At 41.1% G+C, this 20,932-nt stretch overlaps 1 protein-coding gene across 1 annotated transcript in view; it reads right to left on the bottom strand.

Annotated features, from left to right (window-relative positions):
* Positions 1-20,932, bottom strand: part of LOC145453902 (uncharacterized) — a 63,727-nt gene that overhangs the window by 19,439 nt on the left and 23,356 nt on the right. Inside the window, exons 13-25 of the mRNA XM_080331869.1 lie at positions 18,414-18,544; positions 17,209-17,371; positions 16,637-16,761; positions 16,491-16,575; positions 15,764-15,876; positions 5,914-6,076; positions 4,073-4,206; positions 3,917-4,001; positions 3,260-3,387; positions 3,037-3,199; positions 2,850-2,974; positions 2,709-2,793; positions 2,116-2,234 (exon numbers count right to left, since the gene is read on the bottom strand). Coding sequence (XP_080187995.1) covers positions 2,116-2,234; positions 2,709-2,793; positions 2,850-2,974; positions 3,037-3,199; positions 3,260-3,387; positions 3,917-4,001; positions 4,073-4,206; positions 5,914-6,076; positions 15,764-15,876; positions 16,491-16,575; positions 16,637-16,761; positions 17,209-17,371; positions 18,414-18,544 — 1,619 coding nt within the window. The remainder of the gene's footprint in view (positions 1-2,115; positions 2,235-2,708; positions 2,794-2,849; positions 2,975-3,036; positions 3,200-3,259; positions 3,388-3,916; positions 4,002-4,072; positions 4,207-5,913; positions 6,077-15,763; positions 15,877-16,490; positions 16,576-16,636; positions 16,762-17,208; positions 17,372-18,413; positions 18,545-20,932) is intronic.

Below are 20,932 nucleotides of genomic sequence, written 5' to 3'. Positions count from 1 at the left end.
CTGAGAAATTAAAATCAAATGATATTCATGTGAAAACCAGAAAACCATGTTGATCACAACTGTAGTATTGTTACGATAAATTACTTGAAACTACTCAAATTGTCACGATGAGTAGGAAAACAGCATCACCACTTTCAGGATACTTAGAACATTATAGAAGACTAGAGGATAGGGACAGTAACTTTTGTTTTAAATTGGGAATCGATTTTTTTCATATATCATCTAGTTCAGAGGTCTCAAACTCAAATGTGCTCGCGGGCCAATTTACTACTTTTTGACGGCGCCGCGGGCCGCAGCACCAATAATAGGGGAATACAGTGTATTTTCAGGTAGGCCTTATTTGACAGGACTTTGCACACGCATCGTAAAAATGTGATTTACTATTATGAAATCGCGCCTGACACAAAAGAAACTTACATTTTTTGACTATTTGTCAAAATAATTAGTCGTAGACACCATGCGAGAGTACAAATTCATCAGCACATCGTAAAAGCTGTCGCGTTATAATTTTGCAGCTAGGGACATTTGAAGTGCCGCAATTATAAGTAGGATTTTAGAATTTTACAAAGATTGATCTGATATCAGAGCATTGGTGCAGGACAGCCTAATACAGGTTTCGGGTATACTCCTGATACCTTGGTTATTGATTATTCGTGTCATTATCAAAGTCAAATTATATCAGCTTTAGATTTATCTTCGAATATTGGAACAGATCTATAACAACTTGAATATAATGATTACTGTGCCATAGCAATAGAAATTTCCAATCGCTGAAGAATCCATTGGTGTTACAGCAGTGAAGCGTAGGCTACGACTACTTTATACTCACCATATTTAATTGGCGATAATAACATGGATTGGATAAAGATACCCGAAATGACGCAAGATGTAACCAACTATACATAAAAAGGGAAATATGATGCCAATCGTTGCGGTACCGACCTGCTAAGTTATCTAAATAAGCTACGAAACGCAAGCCACGACCTTTTGATATTTATCTATTTTCCATACCAGTTGGATAGTTTGTTGCGTCCGTGGATGCACCAAGTCACGGCGTTCCGAGTCACAAAAGTCCTTCTCGGATTGTCTCTTTTGGCGCGACTCAACTCGAGTCATTTTTATTTTATCACCCATTGAGTACGAGTTTGAGTAATTCTACAAAAAGTCGCGCCCAAGTACAAATCGCAATTTTCAGTACGAATCATCAACAGTTCATGTTCAACCATCATAACCAAGTAATGTCACGTAAAAATTAGGATTCCACTGCGTCTTAACTTTTGAAAGTGATTCGATAGTGAATTTTGATGAGTAGTTTCAGGCTGCCTGAGTAGTTTAAGCAAATTTTAAGTTTACAAATTGGAAAAGAAAAGAAAATTAATAGATAAATTTAGTCGAATACTTCGAATTCCAAAATGCCGTCGAGGGTTGCACGAAATAGTCTCGCGGGCCGCGTGTTTGAGACCTCTGATCTAGTTCTATGAAAGCATCATCGACAAAAAGTCAATGCATATTTTCATGTGCATCTGTGCTTACACTATACTATTTTGATTAAGTATGTGTAGGTGCTAATTTTGATGCTAATTTTAGTGCTGACTGATTGTTAATGCACAATTTAATTTTCATGTCTGGTCATACTATACCCTTCTTTTTCCGAGCCTACAATACGTTTTGATTTCAGTGCAGTGTATCAAGTTATGTTTGCTATAGCAATTTCGGTTACAAATGCTCAGAAGTCCTAAATGTTTATAAAGTTCTTTCAAGCGAGGCGTTCACGTAAGGAGTGAAAGAGTTCAAGGTATGAGTTATATGCGCAGAATCGTTTTCGCATCTTCAGACGATTTTCCTCGCATACAAATACGGTTGTTATTCATCGTGGTCCATATTAGGTATAAAATATATGAAATATAAAATAATCTTAGTTATTTGCGCTATTTCGACAATCATGGCTATTTACATGAAACCGAGATTTATTTTTCATCATTCCCTCTATTGATGACATACAGCAAAGTCGGATTCGGGGCTAATATTTTATAAATGACCGCCCAAAGAGAAAAGATGGGGTTGGAGAATTATAGAATTACCCTTCTAAAATATTTCACTCTGTATTCAACTCACGTGCACGAATCGACATAGGTACAGACTTCATGTCCATCTGGTAATGAATCCGGACCGCCAATAACACCGTTATAATCACATGCACCGGGGCACGAACACGGTGACGTGAATAGGAAGAGCTGTTTCGAGAACGTATATATGCCCGCTATTAGGAATTTCGATGTCTGTTCAAACCGGACCATTTGGGATAATTTACTAGCAAATAGGCTACGCAAAGTAACATAACTGTTCCATACAAATTAACTACCTGAAGCTATACCTATTATCATGTACTCGGGCTGTTAAAATACAGATGAAACAATGAGGTACTTTATACTATACACTGATGCGATACGAATCAGTATTTAAAGCTTCCAATCAGTTATCGTAGGGGTTGATTTGCATTTAAATAGACAATCAACAGCAACAACAATAATAATATATTAAGTTGGCTATTTTCCTGTAAATGAAGGCTCCGTCGATGGATTACAGACCTCACTACATTGCCGAGTAAAATGGATATATTTTATTGGTTCTATTACATTCTCTGAATTTCAAACGACATGGAATGCAAAGGCCCAAGTAGATTGTATTTCACGGTGTACACTACTTACATATTCGCCAGAAACGCCCGTGCCAATTAATTCAAACTTGTGTTCTGTTGTACCAGGTGCACAGTTCAGCGTAACTTTGGAAGATCTGACAAAGCATTAGTATAAGGATTCTGATGAAGACATAGCATTTCATTCTTTCACTTTGATTGATCGTATGCCTTATAATTAACAGCAACTCCGTTACTTTGAGTGTATTCAAATGAGCTTGATGACTGTACGCCCAAATCATTGCCTGTGAAACTTGAGATGTACGGTGTTTGGAATACCTGTTTACAAGGTAATTGAATGAATCAGGAAATGCCGTGTCTAAAAGACAATATCCACTCACAGCAAGATCATAATAGCCTCCCAAACTAAAGCCTTGGCAGGGATTATATTTGTAGTAAAATCCATCATTTCCGTTTATGGTGAAGGCGCTGTCGTAAAGGTAAGTATCATCCAACGCCGGACCATGTAGGTTTATGCGACCTGTTCCATCTGACATTTCACACCTGAACATTATATCCATACAGACTACATATCAATCTTTAGAGTGACAATCAGAAACATACGTGCAAGAATCTATGTAGTTACATGTTGTGCCAGGAACTGGAGTCGGCCCGGGAGTTGGTAAAGGTATAATAGGTCCGTCATCATTGCACACCCCAGGGCACGCGCAAGGTGACGACAATATGAAGTCCTATAAGAAGGCTATAGTCAAATTGTATATCGTGAATATACTTAGAATGAATGCATGCTTCTCATTTTATATGACGCCGTATTATCACCGTAATGACCGCTAACTACAATTTATATGAGATGGAATAATACAGCTACCGTAAATGCGGTACCAAACTACTCAGATATACAAATATTGTTGCATGGCGAACAGTATTATGTAAAATCGAATATGAGATTGACTCGACTCTATGTTGCGTAATATGCTTCTGGTGGTGCTTAGTGCTTACCACTTATATCACACATATTAACGAAGGCTTGGAAAGTTTGAAATCAGATGCATTTCACCAATAGAATAATGTAAGTTACACTTGATGAAAAATAACCATTCATATTTATTAACCTTAACTTGGGCATATGGCTTCATTGCAATGTTGCGGGTCGATCGGTATTTTACTGTAGTGTCGAAGGAAATTTAGAATATTCAAACTAACCCCATGTTGGTGTATATACAAAATCACCGTACACAGTCCGTGTACGACAATACTCACGTATTCCAATGTCGTCAGCTCGCCAACGTATGTAAGTACGTTTTGATTTAAATTCGGTTGGCATTCCAGTAAAACTCTTGAAGTACTGAAAAATGAATTTCAATTGCTGATAATAATCTACCGGTTGAAGTATAGACGAATTGATCGATAGCTTACCGCACGCGGTCGCCGGATTGGTACTGAATTGACAAACTATATTGGGATTCAGTGATGGTTTCGTACATAAAAGTTGCTGTCGATTGTACTCCTAGATCGTATCCATATGATTCACGCTGTCCCACTTGCGCAATCTGTTGGCACAGTGAAAGATTCCTAATAACATCGAATTATGTCAGTTATCAATTTTTTGAAAGGAAAATACACGAAGCAACTTTACATAGACAAACGAACATGACGTCCAACCAACACAAGGGAACAAGAGCGACTTTTACCTCATCTGAAGTAGTTATAACATGTCTTGGAAATCGATAGTTCTACTTGTACTTGAGTACTAAGGCTGACTACTTTGGCCACCTCCGTTTGTGACACAGGTACAAATCGTCAAAATCACCGAAAGTATAAAACGTGTGGATGACACAACATGACGTCATTACCAGATTGTCACTCACCTATATACCAGGGGTGACCAACGTTTTTGATATTCACGGCCGCATTTCGATTACTTATGTAGCCAACGGCCACATTCCAGGGCATAGTCGTAATGAACCAACTAGAGGTCAAATACCAATATATTAGGCTGTCCATGTCCGTTTCCGGTGGACTCCGGACTAATCTATTTCTTCATACCGGCTTACTAAAGGCACCGAAATCGCGAGTGGTCATATCAGGAATAGTTAATAGGATATGTTATGGTCGAACGAAGCGTGAAATTTTTTTCAGATTCACGAATTCATTCTGTAGTCAATATTAGTAGTTTCACATAGTACTGTAGCCGCTGTACGGCCCTAAGGTGTCGCTGTGGCTCCTTCACACTCCCGCCGAGCAAGGAAGTGGACTCAGTGTCATTGTTACCTCACAGCGGTAACTAGGTCTGACGTATCGTGATGCAATTCACTGTTTAGTGCACGTGCGTTAGTGGTAGGATCGTGCTGGCAATAGTTGAGTTAATAGAATAGGATTAGTTGGGTTATTGCATTGCTAGAATAGGGCTGGTTTAGGTTAATTCATTCGTTGTCTCACTGTCTTGATATCTTGTTACAGTCAAAGTAAATCTATAAATAAAATAAAATAAAAAACCCGGAACACACATTGTAAAGTAAGATCCTTTGTATTTGATTAGCTTGGGACGTATTTGTCAATGCTTATTGTATTTCATTTTTAATAGAAAACACGCACCAACAAAGCGAGTCTTTTTCTCTGTGCCGAAAGGGAATATAAGCAGCCAGATATTTCAATCCACCCTGTGGCGCGATCTGCGGGTTGCGGCTACAAGTACTAAAAAATATTTAACCCATTCAGCCCATGTAATAAGATTCACTGGTAGAGTTGATGGAGAGAGTGTTTTTGAAATTTCAGGGCAAGTTATAAATGACGATGCCTCTTCGGGTGAACCAATTGTTCTTAGCCACTTTGTTGCATGCTGCTATTTCTTGACCTCCAACTAGCAATTAAGGGTATTGCGGATATACATTGGAATCACCCAAACGTACCAGAAACAAGTTTATTTTGTGAGGAGCACACGATTCCAAGTTGGTATTTCTATATGGAACGCATCATTTCCCTCTGCTGTTCGCATATGTACTGTGCGGCTCAGATTGCAACGGCACTACTATATTAAAGTCGAAAAATGAAGGCTCAAAGAATTGCGCCTAGCGCGAAGAAAATTTTAAGAATAGTTGAATTCTCTCAAAAATCCGCGAGGTAATTCGTAAATTCAATTTGCACGTCGACGGCCACAGACACATATTAATTGATTCACGTGTCGAGTGTCGACGGCCGCACAAATTTACTTCAACGGCCTCAGGTTGGCCACCACTAACCTATACAATAATACTCACAGCAAGATCAGAATATACTTGATAGGTAAATCCGTTGCACGGGTTGTATTTATAATTGTGATTGTCGGATCCAATAACATTGAATGCAGAGTCGTACAGGGAATTTCCCTCCAAAGCCAAGCTCCGTAGATTTACTTGTCCGCTACCGTCGCTCATGTCGCAGCTATAAGTAGCGGTACAAATATTCTTATACGTATTACTTACAAAGATGCGTGATCATTAACTGTAATCTGTCATAAACTGTACGAGACGTTCTCGAGAATGTTCCAATGTAGTCAAAGGTGTACTAAGGTAAGTGTAGACGTTAACTCCGATAGTGTAGTTCTACTTCGGCACAATAACCGAGATGATTTGTCACAACTTTCAGTAGCAGTAATGTTTTACACTACCACCACGTCTAAATAAACAGTTTTGGAAGACAAACCACTTTTTACATGCTAGATGTGGGCAAGTATGAAGTTGCATCTCGTTGGATCTACGGAACTAGTATAAATGAATTCATTACCACATCGCGATCCCCGTACGGGATGATATCACAGGGCAACAAAAAATTATTTTTTTCAACAATCATGATATGTGAGATCGAGTTAGGGGTATATCAGGGGGGCTGAGTCCAAAAATGACATTACTTTTGCTGAATTGGCTCTATTTTTGAAATATTGCCTCTTCCTACATATGCCATGAAAAGTAGTACGGTTGTGGGTAATATTGGTCAACTCGCGCTTGAGGAGGTGAACATGGGCTTATATTGGTTTATATCAGTGGTTCTTAACCTTTTTTCATCCAGCGCCCCCTTTCAAAAATTATCGTGCTGCAGCGCCCCCCAACCGCATATTGCAAGGAATGTAATAAAGACAATGAGTAAGAGGTAGGGCCGTAACAGCACTTCGTCATCCCCCCTAAAAATGATTGCCTTGCGCACCCATAGCGTGATAAACCAAACTTCCGAGGGCTTCGCCCCCAAGAACCCCGTAGCGTGATTTCGATGGTCAGCAAAGTTTGTGTGGCATGGTCGCCCTAGGTAACAAAATTTTCTATAATGCATGAATGAATAGGTGGTAATTACATATATAAGTCGCTATAAACTTTTTATCCTCTCAGCCCATGTAATCTGATTTACCAGTAGCGCTGATTGAGCTGTTGTATGGGAAGATGGAGGGCACGTAATTAATAATTAAACATATTCGGGCGTATCCGTAGGTACAATTAATTCGTTACCAGGGCCGTAACAGCACTTCGTCAGCCCCCACAAAAACGTTGGTCTTAGCCCCCCCTCATCGGGTGATAAACCGAACTTCCGGGGGGTTTCGTCCCCAGACCCCCTTTCGGCTATCCACTATTTGCTGATACTAGTCATCTACATTGGGTGTCCATTTACTGAGCCAGGTACTCCCGCCTAGACGCGCCAAGCGCGAAACATTTCAATAATTAATGATTGAATTGGTAAATATGATCGGGAATTGCATGTATATTGATATCAAATTTTATCCTCTCTCTGCTCACGTAAACAAATTTACCGGTAGAGCTGAGTGATGTTTGATTGAAAAGGTAGGACCCCTCAATAATAATTATACATCTTCGGGCGTATACCGGTTGGGAGGAACGAAACGGCACTTCGTCAGGCCCCCCGAAAAAACTTGGGTCTTGGGCTCCCATAGGGTGATAAACCGACCGCCCCCATCATGTTGTTCGTTTTGCCACGAAATCTGCTGTACTGTTTAGCGAGCCAGTGCGAAGTGCGAAAACTTTCGATAATTCATGATAAAATCGGCCAGTAAGATCGGGAATTGCATATATATTGCTATTAATTTCTTGTCCTCTCTGCTCACCTTACCAGATTTACCGGTAGAGCTGAGTGAGGTGCAATGTTCCGTCTAAGCTGCTCACGTGCGCAGTGCTGACATGGTATCTCTGCACAGAAAATCTACGTTGCGCACAACTAATCTGAAGTTTTGACCCTTTTTTAGTCGTTACGCACTGTTGTCCAAGGGTCTGCGCAGTGAGTTTATTGAGTGTGCGCAGACTCATCAAAACGTGGAGCGAACAATGTGAGGTGTCTTGGAAACTGTAGGGCCCGTAACTAATAATTAAACATATTCGGGCGGGCGAACCCGTTGGTATGACTTCGTTGCATGATGTTATTTCGTGACCTCCTGTCTGCTATATCAAAAAATATAGAATCGCCCAACAGGAATATCGCCCAACAAGAATATCTAGTTTTAGATATCCCTGTCGCCCAATCGTACTAAACTAAAAGACGAACACGATTTCAAATTGATATTTCTTCACTGGCATATAATTTTTCCCTGCCGGATGGAATTCGTCTTCAGGGGTTCAGATTGCCAACACAGGAATATTCGGTGCCAGTCATTTAGGCGCCCATGGACAATTAAACCTATATGTCTTTTGTAGGCTATATATAACGAAGTTTTCGGTGTTCGTTTTCTCTGAATACTCATTAAGGATATGTCCTACCACCACATCATCTACTGCGAAGCCATTTTTCTCCAGCGCCCCCCCCCCCCATACCGCCCCCCTGAGCCTAGCGCCCCCCATATCGCCCCTGAGCGTTTCCGCCCCCTTTCAAACCACTGGTTTATATCATCTCCCATCTAGTACCAACATGTGCGCAGTAGTGCATTGATAAAGCAATAATCAGATTTACCCTGAAAATTATCATTTAGAGACTATTTTTCCGACGTATACGTCCATTATTACCACCCCCTCATTTGAGCTACTGAACGAGTCAAATGCAACTTATCTCATCACCGATGATTAGTGGGATCAAATTTAAAACGATTTGCGATACTGTCTCTTGCTATCATTTTCAGAAATTTCAATTCATGGGTGTTTTAGTATGTTGAAAAATGAGTGATATAGCTAGACAGAGAAAGTGTCGTAATGACTTAGATTTGTTTTGCCCATATGTTACGAGAACACGTTGAACATGAAGCGATTCAATATGTGAAATGTCACCAAGTGCACTTACAGATAGTGCTTTGGTATGACGGTATGACGTTGGGAGATCAAGATAAACGCCGGGCACCGCAAACGGCCCACCAGCATTAGGCTGAAGCTTCGCGCTTATGGACTCAAGATACCGTCTAAATGACACAATTTGTAATCCCCGTAGTTTTGTGCGAGCCAAAGAGCAAACACGATGATTGACATTTTTAAATGAGTGAGATGTAAGGCTAGAACAAAACAAGAAGTAATAGCACTTCCTCAACATTGATTCTGCTTTACAACCAATTGCACTCCCCTGAAATTCCAGTTGCAGCTTTACGTCCATGCCAGATCTGATTTCGAATGATGCTAAGACATAGGATGTAGTGTAAGATGAAGATGACAATAGTACATGCTTTGGAAAATGCATCAACACCGACTCCTCAACGTCATTACGAATACAGAGTGCACCAACGCCTTTTACTCAAGATCAGCTAAACAACGACGGTCTTGACTTGTGTTGAGGCGACAAAAAAGAAACTACGGGGTTAACGTAGAAGTGATGTTTACTGTTATGTTCTTGATCTTGCTTGAACAATAACTCATACGACGAGGTTGCAATATGAAATCAGTATATTATCAGCAGAATAACTTCAAGACAGGCGACACGATCCAGAGTTCAGTTAAACGAAAGACAGGTAGACGACAGAACACAGGGTATAAATACAAAGCACGACACACGAGGAAATAATGATTGGCGGTAATTACTAATCCTAGACAAATAAGTGACAAACGATACCAACGTAAAATGCACGAACATAACAGTCCTCCCCTGTAAGTTAAAGGGTACAAAGTACTTACGTTGACCGATAGGAAATCAGTTTGCTTCCTTATTCTAACCGGATAACGTCTGCCCAACGCTCGAGCAGACTAGCTGCAGGATCTTGTGCCCTGTTCCTAACCAATGGTTGCTCAGCATATGACCGTCGAGGCTGAGCAACTTCCTGTGTGGCTGTATTATTGCCAGGTGAAATCAAGCGTGGTTGGAGTTGGTTTTTATGCCTTCTCCCATACCCATGATCTGTTTTGACAATGTACACAACACGTCCCAGTATTTCCGTCACCACGCCAGCAACCCACTTTGGTCCGCGTCGGTAACTGCGAGCGTAAGCCGAGGAACCAATCTCGAAATGGGTGACTGATTGTCTAGGCCTAACAGGTTTCGATTTATCGAAGGGCGAGCACAAACTCAACAAATTGCGCGGCCGCCGACCATGTAAAATCTCAGCATGCATTTTCCAGTCTATACCCGGGTGCAGTGCACATCGGTACGTAGCGAGAAGTGTTTGGAGCGCGAAGTTTTTCCCGTCGCAATTTTTTATCAATCCAGCTTTCAAAGTCTGGACGAAACGGTCCGCTTCCCCGTTCGAGACAGGGTGAAAAGACGGCGATACAATATGGCTGATTGCGAAATTCGAACAGAACGTATCGAATTCATTCGATGTGAATTGCGGTCCACCATCCGTGACAATTGTTACGGGCAAGCCTTCAATAGATAAGACTTCCCGCAAAGCGTTGACTACACACAAGGTTGTGGTAGATCCGACATTCATTACTTTGACGAAAGGATATTTCGAATGCGCATCGATGATGACAAGAAACATTTCATTTTTATGGGACCTGCGAAATCCAAGTGAATCCGTTCAAAGCTTTCAGACGTTTTGGGCATTAACGATACTGACGATCAGGCGCTTTCATTACTTTATGGCAAGCGTCGCAACTATTCACGAGATTTTCAATGTCGCGATTAATGGAAGGCCATGCGATGTAACGTCGAGCCATCTGCTACATTTTCGCGGTACCCCAATGTCCTTCGTGCAACAGTGTAAGGCTCGCGGGCGAAGTGACTGCGGAATTACTACGCGCTGAAAACCATCAATATTGAGCATGACTATGTCTTCGTGCAGAGAGAGCGAATGTTTGCCAGTTGAAAACCAAGAAAAATCATCAATTATCATGAGTGACAGATAATTTCACAAGCTCCATAGCTCTGTCTTTCAGCGCCGCGTCGCGAATTTCATTGCGAGTTAACGGTAAGCCATCGAATGCCATATTAAAGGGGCACTGCGCTCTAAAAATAATGTGGTCTCAAATTGAAGGTAAAAACGAACAAAAATTTTTGGCCGCGGCCATTTCCTTCAGAACGCCACCGTAATGGAGCTGCAATATATTGAAATTTCTACAAGACCAGCTGCCGCGGCTGCTTAACCCGTTACATGGCACGATATCTTCACCGTCGCACTTGCTCGACGCGATTAGGCAGTCACGCAGAGAACGAATTTTAGATAGTTGTCAGCCGATGTTATGAAGGAAATGTGTCTAAGTTTCGTTCTCTGCGTGACTGCCTTATCGCGTCGAGCAAGTGCGACGATGAAGATATCGTGCCATGTAACGGGTTAAGCAGCCGCGGCAGCTGGTCTTGTAGAAATTTCAATAAATTGCAGCTCCATAACGGTGGCATTCTGAAGGAAATGGCCGCGGCCAAAAATTTTTGTTCGTTTTTACCTTCAATTTGAGACCACATCATTTTTAGAGCGAAATGCCGCTTTAATGGCGTGAACGATCTCCGCGTTTTCACGAATTTCCAGTTCGTCAAACTCAGGGTCTGGACCCTCTGTTAGGCGAGATAAACCATCGGCGTTTCCGTGCTGATTGGTCGGTTTATAGCGAATGTCATATTGATAAGCCATGAGCGTTAATGCCCATCGCTGTAAGCGTTGCGCTGTAATCACGGGAATTTTCTTGTCCGGCGAGAAAATAGCTAAAAGCGGTTTGTGGTCCGTCACGAGCGTAAACTTACTACCATACAAGAATTGATGATTTAGTGACTTCGTAAATGATTGACAGAGCTTCCTTCTCTATTTGAGAGTAGGATTTTTGCGAATCGGAAAGCGTTTTCGATGCGTGCGCGATCGAGCTCTTTTCGCCATTGTGCTCAATTGAGAGGACAGCGCCGATTCCGAATTGAGAAGCATCCGTTGACAAAATGAGCTGCTTGTTTACATCAAAATGAGCGGACTGCGTAGCGTCGATTACGTCGTTTTTGAGAATGCGAAAAGCTGCGTCACAGTCCGTATTCCAAATGAATTTCGCGTCTTGTTGAAGAAGACGTTACAAGGCAGCGACTTTATTCGTGAAATTAGGAATAAACGCGCGATAATAATTGACTTTGCCCAGGAATGCCTGTAGCTGGCGAACACCGAGATTTAGGCAACTGTTTGATTGCTTCAACAGATTTGTTGGACGGGCGTTTGCCGTCCTTGTCAATTATGTGACCAAGATATCAATACTACTTTTGAAAAATTCACATTTAGCGAAGTTGACGGTGAACCCGTATTCGGTGAGGCGCTAAAAAAGTACCGATAAGTTGCGAAAATGATCGCGCTCGTCAATGCCAGTAACGATTATGTCATCGATAAAACTAGCAACACCGGGTAAGGCGGCGATCATGGCATCAATACAACGTTGAAAATTTGCGGGACTAGATGCGACTCCGAAACACATGCGTCGATAACGGAATAGACGGAATTGCGCGTCGGCAAGATCAATTTTCGTGAAAATACAACCACCCTGTAACTTGTGAAGGATTTCAACCAAGGAGGGCAGAGGATGTTGATCTATCTGAATTTGTTGATTCAATGCTTTGAAGTCACCACAAATGCGTACTGATCCATTAGATTTAGTGACGGCAACAATTGGTGCTGCCCAATCACTGTAATTGATTGGTTCGAGGATACCTTGATTGACTAATCTATTAAATTCGGTTTGAACAGCGATGTGCCTTGCGAAAGGCAAAAGACGTGGCTCGTTAAATACGGGCTTGGCATTAGGTGTCACCTTTGTCTTGGTGCATCGTCCTAATACATTAGAGAAAACGGAAGGAAATTTGGATTGAAAAGATACCAATTTGTCTTTCGAATCACAAATGTCAATAGTATTACATGATTGCGATTTAACCATATGCGAGGAAATTGCATCCAAAGCAGACGTTCCCTTAGCGGTCACGGAGAAAGCATCGCTCCAATCGAGACCAAAAATGTTTTGCCCACGGTGTTCGTCGAGAACTACCAATTTCAAGCCAACTCGAACTTCGAAACCCACCTGCACGGTTACAGTGCAAATACCTTTCACTTTCAAAGGCTTGTCGCCGTACGCTACGAAAGACCAATGGTATGCTGAGAGTTTAGGAGAGCCTAAAGTTTTGTACCCAGTCAATCCCACCATGGCGGAGGGTGCACCAGTGTCCCACTGTGTCGGCAACGGAATGCCGTTGATGCTGGAGTTGATCCAGAGCTGGTTTCCTACGCGTCGATATAGTTGATCGATGTCGAAGGAGAGGAGCGGCACTGAGCAGAAATTGACGGATGTGACCTGTTGCGTGATACTAGGTTTGGCAGACATGCACACGGGTTTGATATGACCTTTAAGACCCACACTTCTGACATACTGCATGTCGATATTGACAGTCTTTTCTCTGGTGATCGATGAAACAGCGGCTGCAGAATTTCAGTCTTTCCGGGTAGTTGCCTTGGATGGATTTGTAAGGATTTCCCCCCTTAACTTCCCGTCATTTTATTGACGATGGAAGTGTCTTTACCGCTACTCTCGCCCTGGATAACCCTATCAGTTTCCAGCGTTCTCACATGTGTTGCGGCTACTTTCAGAACGTCGTCAAGGGATGGATTGGTTTGTGTTAGACAATGCCGTCTCACATCCGCGTGCGACGTTTCTTTAATGACGAGATCGCACATTAGCTCATCAACGTAGCTCTGATCACAGCCTTCTACAGCCTCTTCTTGAGCATGTGAAGTTGCAATCCTTGGAGATTCCGCGTAGAGCAGCGATCCAATCGGCGTACGACAGTCCCGGCTGCATTTTGCGATTGTAAAATTCGTACCTTGCTGCTTGCACATGAATTGAGTCCTTGAAGTGTGTAGACAACTTCTCAGTCAACGCGGCAAAGGTTTGCGCACTGACATCAGCAGCACCAAACAAATTACGTATAGATCGAGTACGTTCCAGGTCCAATCCATGAGAGTAGACACGCTCATTTCTTCTCCATGTTGGAAATGCCGTAAATTGCTAGGTGATGGTTGAATCGTTGCAGATATTGGTCCCATTTCTCCATTGATTTTACAAACGAATCAAACTTGGGAGCAGTAGCTTCAGATGTTGACGCACCGGGACTCAACCTCTGCGCTAATTGCGATATGGCTTCCTCATGCTGCAGCTTTTGCTGTGCCATATCTTCTTTGTGCTGCGCCATCTCTTCTTTGTGCTGTGCTCGTTGCTGGTCCAAATCTTCTGTGCCGAGCATTTGGCTGCTCCAGCTGTGCCTGTTGTTGCTTCAACTCTTCTTTACGCTGTGCTTTTTGATTTGCCATTGTTTCATGTAGGCTCGCCATCATTGCCTGCTGCTTCTCGAGCAGCTTCAGTATGCCTGAATCCATGCTTTATCTTCGTCGCAGAAATAACTATGAATCCGACTTCTGACACCAATTGGTATGTTCTTGATCTTGCTTCAACAATAACTCAAACGACGAGGTTGCAATACGAATATCAGCAGAATAACCTTAAGACAGGTGACACGATCCAGAGTTCAGTTAAACGAAAGACCAGTGGACAACAGAACACAGGGTATAAATAAAAAGCACGACACACGAGGAAATAATGATTGGCGGTAATTACTAATCCTAGACAAATAAGAGACAAACGATACCAACGTCAAATGCACGAACATAACATTTACGAACGTTCTTGGATCAAGGAAAAGCATGAGCATGAAAGTTCAGTATCATCGCTTCCCCTAAAACCCGGAAACTATGAGTGAGGAACGAGGTGAAAGGTTTTTCCTATAAATCAAATCAATGGAAGAGAAATATCAAGATAGTTGGGATGCTCACATTATGACTGATTACTGACATCTTCCTAAAGCAAATCTGTCCCCATCAAAATCGTACAGAGGAGTTTTCTACAGATGACTTCAATCTAATTTGAGGTAATAACATGAGTTGCATCTAAAAACTTCACTAATGCACATCCCGATATTGCTTTATCCCTACGAGAAGATTTGAATACTTATTGGTAAACAAAAATATTGCTTGCTTGTTTATGTCGTCTGTTTTTATGAATTGTCGTCTTTTTGTAGGTTCAGGCATACCGAATTACTGGTATTTGTTGTTCACTTCAAGCACAGTTATCGGTATAGAAAGCTTATTGTCTCAAATTACAATACATTCGGAGAATCCGATGAAAATACAAATAAATGGGGTATTTTTGTGTTTGATATGTCGAAAAGAATAGATTATTGCAGCACAGTCTCGTTCCACCGATCTAATTGTGTTATACATTTTTCACATTTTCGTGGATTCAATACACACGGACCTACTAAAACATTTAATATAAGCGGCGATATATTGAAAAATAGAGCCAATCTGTAGAAACCAATGCCATTTTCGAGTTCAGCGCCCCCGATTTACCCTAAAATCGTTCTCACCTACCATGATGAAATTTTGTTGTTGTCGAGTGATATTTCATGTGTTATTTTGCATTTTTCGAAGATGCATCTTTCAATGTTGAAGGCTGTCACTGGGACTAATTATCAAAGTCCGGAAACTTTACTTCGCAGCTTACTCCTACAAATGACTTACTCGTTATGAGCTTGCGATTCATATTTCAAATATAATAAAATTTTGTGGATCTTTAAAATGACTCCTTCGGCGTTTTATTGCGTAGAAATCGTCGGTAATACTTTTATACTTCTATTGACTATCATCCATGACTACTTTGACTCCTCACGGCTTCACTGAAGTGGTAATCAGATTCGTGATTGCAATAGACTTACGTGCAGGAATCAACTTTTGAACATGTATTGGCATTCGGCGGTGGTGTTGGACCAATGACACCGTCATTATCACAGGCTCCTGGGCACGCGCACGGTGATGCAAAAATGAATTCCTGTGAAGTTGAACGTCACATTTTAGAATAACTACGCGTATCCTATGTAGACAAACTACTAAAGCGGTGGGCCATAGTTGAACAAAACCACTGCGGAGATTTTTGGTCATTGTCATCCCTATAAAATGTAGCAGAAATCAAGCTTGTGAGATCAATACTATCTGACATGGCAGTACACGCTATCAAAATAGTAGGCTACATGTCTTTGGACCAACCGGCTGGCGACTAATGATTTAATTGTACTCAATTTAGAAACGTTCATGAATGTTATTTTGTGACGGCGTAGACTCTTGGATATGTTCATGATTGTTTGCACTTGCACCAAAGTATTGACTGACTAAAGGCTATTATGTGCACTTGATTATTGCGCTGCTGTTGAAAAACATTGTATTGCTTTGAAGCCAAAGTAATTGCGATGCATCTTAAACAGTGCGAACGGTAGCGAAAGCCTTCTGGAGAGAAATTTCCACGCTTCACAAATATTCAGGTTTAATATGTTTTCCATGTGCGGAAACAAATTCGAATTTGTGATTTGTCTTATCACGGATATCTATCCCTGGGTCTTATACAGTCATGACGCCATAGTAAATCGACCCATGTCAAAAATATCTTACATATTCTCCCGTATACAGCTCGCCCACGAATTCTAAATTATGTTCCATTGTTTCCGGGACACAGAGCAGTAGTACTTTCGAGATTCTGTCAATGATCGATCGTAAACGGGGTGAAAGAAAACATGGATAATTTGCTCAAAAATTACCGTCCTTCTACAGCTGCCGTGTATTCAATTGATGTACCTTCGCTCCTGTCATGGCTGAATACGGCCGATGATTGTACACCCAAGTCATAACCCCAACTTGCGTGTATATCTTGACTCTGATAGACCTGTTGTCATAACATAGATTTTACGTCCTGATCTTTATTTTTAGGGCTATGGTTACCGGCACGTGACGGTCAATTGTCACTATAAGACTATGCCAGATATGACTGCTAAAGCGTAGGCCTATGTGTGCCATATCTATTCCGTATCATATCCCGGCACTGTACAGCATTTGAGTCAATTGATCAGCACGTGAACCTAGTGCATACACTGTCACAAGTTATATTATATCATTTAAAATATAGAGAATTGACCGAGCAGATCGTGCTGCTATTGAGATATTGTAGCTAAAACCATATAGGGTAACACTACAGCCAGTAGCCGTATTGTATCAATACAGAAAGGCGACTGTACCCTGCTAATGGAGCCTTTATGAGACTTATATAAAAAACAGTGTGTAGTATGTATGTGACACACGGAAATTTTTGAAAAATCAAAGATACTTTCCGTACCGCTAAATCATAGTATCCACCGCTGTAGAAACCGTTACACGGATTATAACTGTATGTCCATCCGTCTCCACCATCAACAGTGAAACCGCCAACGTACAGAGTCGAACCTTCGAGTGCCGGTCCATGAAGGTTTATAATCCCACTTCCGTCGGACATCTCGCACCTGTCAAGCAATACCAATAGTCATGATTAGGGCCATTTAAAGTCATTAAAGTCATATTTTTTTCTATGCATCAGTAAGTCGTGAAATCAATTTTAACGCAAAAACCGCATCCATATGGGGTATATTAAGAAAGTTATAAAGTCATATAAAGTCATATTTTCCTGGTTAGGTCATATTTGAGTTATAAAGTCATATTGTTGTATACTTTAAATAAAAAGTGCCAATTGAAGCAATTACGCACTAAGAAAGTAAGGCAATTTCCGATTGAACGAAGGCAAACTGTAAGGTTAGCCTACATAACATTACAGTCGCAGACCTACGATGTCACACATTGCATTATGAGGTCACACATTGCATTGTGTTGCTACACAATCTGTTTTACTTCTGTGCACTGAAGTGGGACGTCATTCGAAGTTCAGAGACTTCCACAAGTGAAAGAAATAGTCAACGCATGGGAAGCTGAACGCTGAAGGAGTTAACAGAAATATGCCTCCACTACAACGATATTTCAAACTTGATACTGAAAATGTAACGCACACTATCAGAGAGGCTCATGCTGATCTAAATGCCCTCGAATTCGGAAAAGATCCGCTTCAGCTCAAAAATTACATTGAGAAGCGATTGGACAAAAACGATGTGAAACAAATTATGGAGCTACAAATACATAACATTTCGCTGTATGCAAAACTGCAAAAGTGTCAACCCACATCAGCGTCTGTGGAGCGCTCATTTTCCTTGCTAAAGTCATTTTTACGTCCAAATCGTAACTTTAAAGACTCAAACATTCCACACTACATGAAAATACTACAAAAGTGGTTTAAAATAAAAATGGATGCGTATTACTGTTATGTTGTTCATGTTTTACTCGTCAGTTCCATGAGTGACGTTGGTTACATGTAAAAATACACGATTTTTGCATAAAGTCATATAAAGTCATATTTTCCCAAAAATAAAGTCATATAATTGATTTTTTAAGGTCATATAAAAATGGCCCTAGTCATGATTCATATGCCAAATGCATGATACTGACGATTTGTCTTACGTGCACGAGTCTATTTTATTACAAGCCGCATCGCTATCTTGGGTCGGCGGCGTTGCAGTAGACAGAGGACGCGTTAGACCGTTGTCGTCGCACAGCCCGGGACATGCACACGGCGTTGCCAATACAAAGTCCTGTGATGAGAATACGTTGTATAGAAAATGAAATAGCGAAATGTGTTATCACTCATCGTGTTACCGTATAAAACTAAGTCATACATCGCATTTTTTTGAAACATCACCCCTTCATTAGTGGTAGCAATTTTCAAAGTTCAAATTCAAGCGACTATTGACGCTTAGAATGAATAATGAGCATGGTATTTAATCCCACCTCGTATTCAAAAACGCCTGAGACCTGAGATGATGGATGAACATTGAGCAATTCACCAATAATAATTACCCAGTCCGCAGTCATCACTATTGTTGCGCGAGTGAGGCGGTAAATTGACACCGGATTGTAATTAGAAATTACAAGCAATTGTAATTAGTAAATTACAAACAGCTAAAAGTAATGTTTATCAACGATAGATAGTTTGTAGATTATAGACTCTATGATAAACTATTCTACGCAAACAAAGACCATAACGAAACAATGCCATAACTGACAATGATACAGTAAGAAGAATTGTATTTGTAGTTTACGAATTGAATAGAGAAGCTGTGTGCTACACAGCTTCAAATTCATGAGGAAATTAGGGATGGTGTGAACGTGAGGTTCACGTTCGCAAACGAACCTATCTATAGGTTCTGCACTGTGAAACTTATTTATATATTACAATTTTCACTTCCTTATAACATATTTGGTTGAAAGTTATTGCATTTTAGCTGCGGGCCACTCAATGCATGGCGCTGGCAGCGTATAAAATCAACACTAAACGAGAATGCACCTTGACAATCTCAAAGATTTTACATAGTTTGTTACAAAAGTTTGTTCGAATTATCAAGCTTTCCGTTTGTGTATATTTGGTGACTCTCTGCTGTGAGCTTGACCGGCAATCACGCAACATATCAAGACCAAAATACACTACACTGAGTTATATTCAGCGAATGATGTTTATTCAACCGTTCAATGAAATTGATATCGATGTCTGACGTAAAAAATCTAGCAGGCATACGGGGTCACTCTTGATTTCATATGTTTATTGTATCAAAAAACCAAATCCATTCGATTGGGATGTTGGCTATTGCTGTATACCTTGTTAATGGGGTTATATCGGTAGCAAGTATGAAAACCCGTTTGACACTCTGCTCAATATCAACGTAGACGTCGAATGCATGGTCTGGTCTGGCCTAGATCGTTAAGGCGTAAGCTTATATTCCCCTGCAAGTCCTCGTCGAAATTGTTGGCAAAGCGACGGAAGATATTGATTTACTGTGACGATTATATCAATTGGTGACTCCAGTTGACACATCTGGGGACTTTTCAAACGTCAATGTGTACTTCAGCATTGTGGCATTATGTGGGCCGATTCGTCGATAGGTATCGTGTACATTAATATAGGCCAATAGTTCCCAGCTTGGGTGATTTTGAGTAACAGGGGAGCGAAAATGCCCAAAGGGTGACTTAGGGGCGATAGGGGGCGAAAATGTTAGAACGTCAAGTGGGATATATTTAATTAACTTGGTCATAAAATGCACGTGAAGATTGCTTACTCTGCATATAGCCGAAAGAGACCAACTCAACGGAAAGTAGACGCGGATACCGGTTTTCCGAGCCCCTACCACAGTGATTCCCAAACTGTGTGCCGCCACAGAATGTCAGGTGTGCCGTGAATATTTTTGTAATTTATTTAAATCAAGGCACGCAGGCAAGCACATGCGGAAAAGGCACTCTAACCGCTTTATATCTGATAAATAAGCACATATGGACATTACAATTGAAAGAATCATGACATTGCCGATGAGAAGGTTAATTGTCACGCTATATAATTGAGCTGCTATGTGTCGAAGATACGTTTCACGTTCCTTGGGAAGCATCTCCACAACATAAAATTACTCGGTAAAACTCGAGCACACTGCCTGGACTCGAACTTGCATTGCAATATTTCGTCTCAAGATTTGTTGTTCACAAATTAAGATGGGTAGCCTAGTCAGTTCATTTTGAAGCAATGAAACAAGCAATCTCATTGAAGAACAGCTCATTGATATATACGAAACATCCTGTTTTTAAAACGCTGTTTCCACAAATTTTTTTGTCTTATTTCCAATCCTGACCTATATCATGATACGAATCAAAAGCGATCGGGGTCGCATTTTCATTTCTATCTCCATGACTACGTGAACATAGCTTCTTTCTCTTGAATGATAAAGGCTTTGCTCGAGAGAGACTGTTTGAAATTGACGACGAAATACGGGTATGTCGCAGTGATGAGCGGATAGTGCTTTTCGAGACTCCGAATCCCTCCGACAACTTTAGTGTCTGAGGAAAACTCCGGCCGACTCCGAAGAGCTCAATCTCAGACTCCGAGATGCTCCGATGAATCTCGTCAAGTATCCGAAACAGTGGCAAGCATGGTACATGGT

The sequence above is a fragment of the Botryllus schlosseri genome, chromosome 13 (assembly GCF_051294905.1).
Source record: "Botryllus schlosseri isolate E-star chromosome 13, Bs_hap1, whole genome shotgun sequence".
NCBI classification, from domain to species: Eukaryota; Metazoa; Chordata; class Ascidiacea; order Stolidobranchia; family Styelidae; genus Botryllus; species Botryllus schlosseri.
The sequence above is the reverse complement of the archived record's forward strand: the minus strand, read 5'-3'. Positions and strand labels throughout refer to the sequence as shown.